At 45.4% G+C, this 8049-nt stretch overlaps 1 protein-coding gene across 1 annotated transcript; it reads left to right on the top strand.

Annotated features, from left to right (window-relative positions):
- Window positions 1-2093: 2093 nt before the first annotated feature.
- Window positions 2094-4901, top strand: LOC123070095 (protein YIPF1 homolog). Its single transcript, XM_044493118.1, has 5 exons — window positions 2094-2346; window positions 2416-2536; window positions 2622-2838; window positions 3947-4214; window positions 4528-4901. The coding sequence occupies exons 1-5, from the start codon at window positions 2287-2289 to the stop codon at window positions 4732-4734; spliced, it is 873 nt and encodes a 290-aa protein (XP_044349053.1). The 5' UTR covers window positions 2094-2286; the 3' UTR covers window positions 4735-4901.
- The last annotated feature ends 3148 nt before the right edge of the window (window positions 4902-8049 follow it).

Here is an 8049-nt window from a genome sequence, read left to right on the forward strand (position 1 = left end):
AATACATGAGTACATGGTCTCGCGGTTGCACCTACAACTCCATCAGTCAATCATTTGTTGTTCGCCGACGACAGACTTTTGTTCTTTGAGGCAACAAGGGCAAGTGCAGAGAAGGTCCAGAGCCTCTTAAAGATGTATTGTGATGCATCTGGACAGCGCATTAATACTGATAAATCCTCGATTTATTTTAGTAAAATGGTCCAGGAGGCCCAACGCAATGAGATTAAACTCCCGCTTGATGTTCACAATGAGGCATTGACTGAGAAATATCTTGGGCTTCCTACTGATGTTGGCAAGGCGAAGGAGGGCTGCTTCAGGTATTTGAAGGACAGGATTTGGAAGCACATCCAAGGATGGATGGAAAAGTGTCTTTCAGCAGGAGGCAAGGAAGTACTCATAAAGTCAGTTGCTCAATCCATACCAACATACTCCATGACATGTTTCAAGCTACCTCATGGATTATGTGAACATATCAATGGTCTACTACGAAAGTTTTGGTGGGGTAGCAAGCAACGTCAGAGGAAGCCAGCATGGGTTTCATGGAGGACTATGTGTAAGCCCAAGTTCATGGGGGGTTTAGGCTTCAGAGATATTGAACTTTTCAACCTCGCTCTATTATCCAGGCAGGTATGGCGTCTGCTCCAGGAACCAGACACACTTAGTGCGCGGATTTTAAAAGCCCGGTATTACCCTTTGGTGGACATTCTTGATGCAACCTTAGGATCTCACCCGTCACAGGTGTGGCGCTCGATACTTGAGGGAAGAGACATTCTTGCTCTTGGACTGATTAAGAGGATTGGTTCTAGGATAGGTACGCGCATCTGGGAGGATAACTGGCTACCTCGTGATTACAGGTTGAGGCCTATCTGTCAAATATCGACAAACCCACCACAATTTGTCTCAGAACTCATTGATCCCGTAACAAGGACGTGGAGGAGGGATGTGATAGAACAACACTTTCTTGCACCGGATGTCGATGTTATTCTTAATATACCTTTGAGTTCGAGGGTGCAACCAGATTTCTGGGCATGGCACTATGACAGAAAGGGATTTTTCTCGGTCCGGTCGGCATATAGGATGATCAACGCTATCAAATTTCAACGGGAAGTTTGGCTAGAACACAGGGGAGGCCACTCGAATCCAGCTCGGGAGAATAAGTCGTGGTCCTTGCTATGGAAGGTCAAAGTCCCCTCAAAACTCAGAATTTTTGTATGGAGGCTATCACATACGTCCTTGCCGATTGGTTCCACAAGGCATGGAAGGAAGATGGCGGACTCGGCAGCTTGTTCTTTGTGTGGTGCGGAGAATGATACTTGGAGACACTCACTTTTTGACTGCCGGATGGCAAGGTGTGTGTGGGCGCTGGGTGATGAGGAGACCGTGGAGCATGTTCTATCTAATCAATCCGATGATCCCAGATTGTGGCTCTTTTGGCTGTTTGATACAGTGGAACAGACGGAGTTGGCAAAAGTTTTGGTCACCATGTGGGCCATCTGGTGGGCAAGGAGGAAAGCGATCCATGAGGAAGAATTTCAAAGCCCCTTGTCCACTATGTGTTTTATCAACAGATACCTAGAGGATCTTGACATTGTCTCCATGAGCAAACCTGCAGCTGGACGGCCACCACAGCAGCGATCCCACAGGTGGAAGGCGCCAGAGGGGGAGGTAGTTAAAATCAATGTGGATGGTGCAATCTCACGGAACGCAAAAGGGGTGCAGTCTCGGCGATAAGCAGGGACAAAGAAGGGAGGTATTTGGGCAGCGAATCTGAAAGCACTTGCGTGCAGCGAGGCATTAGCTCTGGCAAAGGACCTCAACCTCTCACACGTGATCATAGGTTCTGATTGTATGCAAGTGGTCTCGGACATCAGAGGGAATGTGCTATCATCTTATGCTGTAGTTATTAGTGAAATTAGAGAGTCTATGAAAGATTTTGTGAGTGCTAGTTTTAGATATGAGTGTAGGAAGGCCAATGCTGAAGCTCATGCCATTGCAAAGGCTGCTTCAGCTCTCCCTTCTGGTCGCCGCTTGTGGCTAGGGATCCTACCGAATATCACTTGTATTCCTTCTGTGTTATCTTTGGAATAAAATCCCTAGTTCACCTAAAAAAACTTGGCAAGAAGGCGCGGGTTTATAACAGCCGCAACAAGATCCGAGAAGACATCCACCCATCTCTTTACGCGGCCGGCCCGCCTAACTCTCACCTTGCCGCTGCGGGACGCTTGCTCCGCCCCGAAGCTTCCCTTCCCCGATCCTCCGCCGCGGCTGTTTCCGTCGCCGGTCAAGATGATGTCCGGCGGTGGCTACTCCGCCCTCGACGATCCCAAGGCCTCCGGATCCGTCCCGGTAAGTACTCATCAACCCCTCGCCCACCGTCCATCTCTTCTCGCGCCTCACCTCTCACGTCTCGCGCAGGCGGCGACGGGGCCAGATCCGCAGACCATCAAGTTCACTGAGTCCAACCTCCAGACCTTCCCACCCTCAGAAGCCAAGGGCAAGATCTCTGGCGCCTACCGCCCGCCCACTGACTCCGACGGTGAGATCAGATCTCCTCCTCTCCACTCTCTGCTCTGACATCGGATCTCCATTGCGGATCTGACTTTGTTCTAGCGGCTGTGCAGACACCTTCTCGTCCAAGGTTGGAGGGGGCGGCGGAGGCAGGGGTAGCGATGGTGGGTCGGACGATGCCGCGCAGGGCGGCTGGTTCCGGATGTTCTCCGTAGCTGCCTACAAGCCCTACTTCGACGTTGACACGTCCGATGTCGTGGAGAGGATCTGGGAGTCGGTCTTCCCCTTCCGCGGCAACTTCACCGAGAAGACTTCCGACAAACCCGACCTGTATGCTTTACCCGCATTCCCCTACTTTATTTATATATGTTGGCTTCATTCCTCTTGTTGATAAGATCGGTATGCTTGAGAATGAATGCGGCAAGAGTAGTAAAATGTTAGAATGCTTTAGTGTTTTTGCTGGACATGATTCCTGATACAGTGTCTTCAGTTGTGGAATGAGAGTGTGTTGTTGATCTACTAGTTAAGAATAAGGTTTTAGTTTCATGAACCAGTTCCTTCTGTGTCTGACCGTTCCATAAGATCTGCGTTATGGTATAGTGGGGTGTATTGCTCTTGATCCACCTGATCTCTACATGGATGATTAATGCCTGTGAAGAGTGGGAATGCTGTTAAGATGATTCCTTGGCCTTGAAAGTATCTTCTAATGGCAGGCCCTTTGTTTAGAAGAGGGAGAAGGGTTTATTTCTAGCAATGGGTGTGACATTGGTTGCTGTTGTTTTTTCTTATGTAAGTGGATTAAGTGGAATACTGGATTTTCCTTTCATCCTTTGGTATCCTGATGGAAATCTAATCGTTTAGTGGCAGATATTTCCTAGGATTATTTTCCTTTAATCACGTGTATAATTTATAGAAGCCTTGAAATATTCAAATGCTTACATTAAGCTTTCATTTCAGCTGTTTTGTAGACTATTTCATTTCATTAATATGTGCCGCGATGCGAGTGTATCTATCCTGATTCTTCCTGCAATGAATAATAATACAAGTCCTAATCATGTCAAGTTAGGACAGTACTGGTTCACAACGATTAAGTGTTTGTAACTGATAGTCGGATATGATCTAGATAGCTTGTCATATGTGCAGACTATCCTTTGCGGTGCTATCAACTATATTTTTGCCACCTACTTTATTGCCTACGTCTAAATTTTACAATAATAATAGGAGCCACACGTGCTGGTTTATATTAGCAGTTCACCATGTTCTGATTTTTTCTATCCAGTTGATTCCGTGGAAGATTTATTTATACAGATAATTAAATTAACAATTCTTTTAATGAATGTTATATTTAGAATTCAATGAATGATTAAGAATTGTAAATTTGAACTTCTAATCAATTTACTTTGGAATTATTGACATTACAATAACTTGTTTTTAATAGGTATGGGCCATTCTGGACATGCACCACCCTGATTTTTGTTGCTGCTTCCATTGCCACGTTTGTCACCTACCTTTCCCACAAATGGCACAAGAAAGAGTGGACCTATGATATTAACCTGGTTACATGGTCTGCTGGCTTATTCTATGGCTATGTGACATTTGTTCCCCTTGGGTTATATGTCATTCTTAAGTACTTCTCAGCACCTGCTGGACTCGTGCAATTGTGGTGCCTGTATGGGTACTCTTTGTTCATCTTCATTCCAGCCTCGGTCAGTACATCCTCAGTATGCAGATCGACTTTGAATTCTTTTTTGTTTGTTTAGCTTTCCATTTCAGTTAGATGTAAGTGTACTGAGCTGTGAATCAGTTTCAGTTTGCGGTATTTAAGTTATCTATCTGATATGAACTGATCCTATATGGTTTGGTGTTGCCGGTGACATGCCCTCTTTACCAGGCAAACCTGTAGTTTCTTTAAATGATCTTGATTTACTCCTGCCAACACTTCAATGTCATAAACAAGTAAAAGGAGGCGCAATTATTTTAACTCAGGACTAACATTTTTCTTTTCCATTTGTGTTACAGCTTCTGTCAATTGTGCCAATAGAAATATTCAGATGGGTTATTGCTGGTGTTGCTGGGTTTATGTCTGCTACCTTCGTCGCTGTCAATCTCCGTGCCCACATCTTAAACTCTGGGGAGCGGTGGTTTCTGATCGTTGCAGGGATATTCTTGTTGCAGTTGGGATTGGCTGTTTTGCTGAAACTTTATTTCTTTACGATAACTGTATAGGGAAATGGGGCTGCTTCTTGTATTAGTCAGAAATGAGCATGCAGGAGTCGATTCATTGATGTAATTTTCCAGGTATACATCCCACCTTACATGTGACATTCAGGAACGAACACATACCACTTCGTTAGCCTCTGAAATCACAGAAATGGCAAAATGTCCTTCGGTTATTATGGGGTTAAAGAGTATGTTTTGTGGTTTACTTTTTGTTCCATTCACTCGAGATTAATAATATTCAGGTTTGTACCAACTGCGGTTGTTCCTAAGGCGTGTTGGGAAAAAAAATATCAATGTGTTTGGTCCTGTACATTATTTCAGATACACGCTGTCTGTAGCAATCTTGGCTATCTGTAGCACCCAAAATTAGGAAAATACCGAGCGGGGCAGGCTGTGTGCTCCCTCCTCTTGGAGGAACACCGAGTGGAGCAGGCTGCTCGCCAATAAGCGGGGGGATGTGCTAGACGTGAACTCGTGACCGGCATGGTGCACGCGTGGGCGCGGCGTGCTCCTGGCGCTGCCATCCTCCGATCCTCCCCCCTCCCGGCACTCCGCATCAGTAGGCCTATCTCGTCGGACATATGTCGTCGCTGCCTACACCATATGAATATGCTCCCTACGTCATATCTCTTACTAGGGTTCGCCCGGTGCTAGCTCCAGCAGCACACTTGCGCCTCCTCAGCCTTGTGACATGAGGCCTCTGCAAACTCCACTTCAAACAACGCCAGCGCAATTTTCTCCGTCCGAAAGCAGCTCTGACTGATACCTCGACATGGTTTCATTGTCACACATGAGCTTGACCTCGGGTAATCTTCGGTTTATCCACCCTCCTGTACCGCTCGTCATATCTTGGTCGGGGTGAATGGCTTTCGGTCACTCACACAGGCCATGACTCCCTCATCACTACCTATATTCCTCTTAAACTTCGCAATGTCTTGCTCTCTCCCTCTCTCGTTAAGAATTTACTCTTTGTTCGCAAACTCACTCGCGACAATCCTGTTTCCATCAAGTTTGATGAATTTGGGTTCTCTTTTTTTTTTTTTGAACATCTCAAAGGCGCACTAAGCACCATTTCATTCCAAGTAACAACAGTTTACACGATGAATGACATATCCCTGTTGTATTACTTCTGGAACAATTTGTTCCAGGGAATGATGCCATTGCTGGTGATCTGCAATATTACAAGTAGTTACAGTACTTTGATTTGGATGAGATTCCTGTGAATAAGCTTGCCTTGCTGCATCATGGGCTTCTCTATTATGATTTCTGCTAACATGAAATACCTGAACATTACTAGAGTTTGTGAGGGCACAAAAGTCTATAAGAAGTCCTCTTATTATCCAATGTCCTGGTTGTATGCTCGGTTCTCTTGCTGCTGCTGCTTTAGCCAGTGTTAGATTATCTGTTAAAATGACCGCTTCCTGTAATCCCATGTTGTTGAAGATAATAACTGCTAACTTGATTGCTAGCGCTTCTGCGGGAATCGCTGATTGTGCTTGCATGGTTGATGCTGAAAACTTGATCTTCCATCTTGATTTTCCTTCTTGTACCTGCATAAATATTCCTATATCTGCTTTTTCCCATGTTATCATGCTTGATTGTCCCTGTTCATTCCAAGCTACGTCTGTAAAAATCTTGTTTGAAGCCAAAAGTCCAGTGTTGTGATTGTAGTCCCTTGGATATGTTTGTCCTTGCCATGTTTATGCATTATTCCTGTTTCGGAATTTGCTAATTCCTGCATGTTTACATTTTGTTCCAGATTCGGGCGCTCGTCCCACAAACTCTTGCTCAGCATTGCCCCGAATTACTTTGTTCTTCACGTATTCGGGTGTCTCTACCCCCAACACTTCCTCAAATTTCTAGCACAAGCTTGATCATTGGTTGCTCGCCTACTTGTTTCTCGGGTACTCACCTGATCACCTCAGTTACCATTGTTACGATCCAACCACCCTCTAAGTTCTCACCTCGCATCACATTCCTTTTGACAAACACTAGTTCCCGTTAACTGTGGATCGCTCGATTAAGGGTCCACGAAGGAGCTACCAAGCTATGTCATCATTGTTGAAAATATGCCCTAGAGGCAATAATAAATTGGTTATTATCATATTTCTCGTTCATGATAAATGTTTATTATTCATGCTATAATTGTATTGACCGGAAACTTAAATACATGTGTGAATACATAAACTACACTGTGTCCCTAGTAAGTCTCTACCAGACTAGCTCGTTGATCAAAGATGGTTAAGCTTTCCTAACCATGGACATGAGTTGTCATTTGATAATGGGGTCACATCATTAGGAGAATGATGTGATGGACAGACCTAACCGTAAGCTTAGCATCATATCGTTTAGTTATTTGCTACAACTTTCTTCATGTCAAGTATCAGTTCCTTAGACCATGAGATCATGCTACTCCCGGATACCGGAGGAATGCCTTGTGTGCTATCAGACGTCACTTGATAATTGGGTGATCATAAAGGTGCTCTATAGGTATCTCTAAAGGTGTCTGTTGGGTTGCATGGATCAAGACTGAGATTTGTCGCTCCGTGTGATAGAGAGATATCTCTAGGCCCTCTCGGTAATACAACATCATAAGAAGCTTTATGTGACTAATGAGTTTAGTCACGGGATCTTGTACTATGAAACGAGTAAAGAGACTTGTCAGTAACGAGATTAAACTAGGTATGGAGATATCGACGGTCGAATCTCGGACAAGTAACATATCGCCACACAAAGGGAATTGCATATGGGATTGTCTGAATCCTTGACATTGTGTTCAACCGATAAAGATCTTCGTTGAATATGTAGGAACCAATATGGGCATCCAGGTTCCGTTATTGGTTATCACCTACTTGTTTCTCGGGTCATGTCTGCATGATTCTTGAACCCGTAGGGTCGCACGCTTAACGTTTGGTAGCGCTAGGGTAATATTAAGATATTAATAGTGGAAAATCCGAAGGTTGTTTGGAGTCTCGGATGGGATCCGAGGCGTCACGAGGAGCTCCGGAATGATCCATAGGTAAAAATTTATATATGGAAAGTTGTTGTCGGGGTTCCGGGAAAAAGTCTGGTTTTTTCGGTATTGTACCGAGAAGCCACCGGAAGGTTCCAGAGGGCTACGGGGGGGTCCAGAAGTCCTCGGAAGGTTCCACCATGTCCCATACAGTAGCATGGGCTATAGGGGGGCGCCCTGGCCTTAATGGTCCAGGGGCACCAGCCCCTACAAGGGCCATGCGCATGGGGAGGGGAAACCCTAAGGGGAGGGCCTCCACTTGGCTTGGAGGGCACTCCTCCCCCCTTGGCCGCCGCCCCCTGCCTTGG

This window comes from Triticum aestivum, chromosome 3B, assembly GCF_018294505.1.
Source record: "Triticum aestivum cultivar Chinese Spring chromosome 3B, IWGSC CS RefSeq v2.1, whole genome shotgun sequence".
Lineage (NCBI taxonomy): Eukaryota > Viridiplantae > Streptophyta > Magnoliopsida > Poales > Poaceae > Triticum > Triticum aestivum.

What these genes read in the sequence shown, in the direction of transcription:
- LOC123070095 (XM_044493118.1), top strand. Translation starts at nt 2,287, where the DNA reads ATGATGTCCGGCGGTGGCTACTCCGCCCTCGACGATCCCAAGGCCTCC. An exon ending in AGGCCTCCGGATCCGTCCCG is followed by an intron (nt 2,347 to 2,415) that starts GTAAGTACTCAT and finishes CGTCTCGCGCAG; the next exon opens with GCGGCGACGGGGCCAGATCC. An exon ending in ACTTCCGACAAACCCGACCT is followed by an intron (nt 2,839 to 3,946) that starts GTATGCTTTACC and finishes TGTTTTTAATAG; the next exon opens with GTATGGGCCATTCTGGACAT.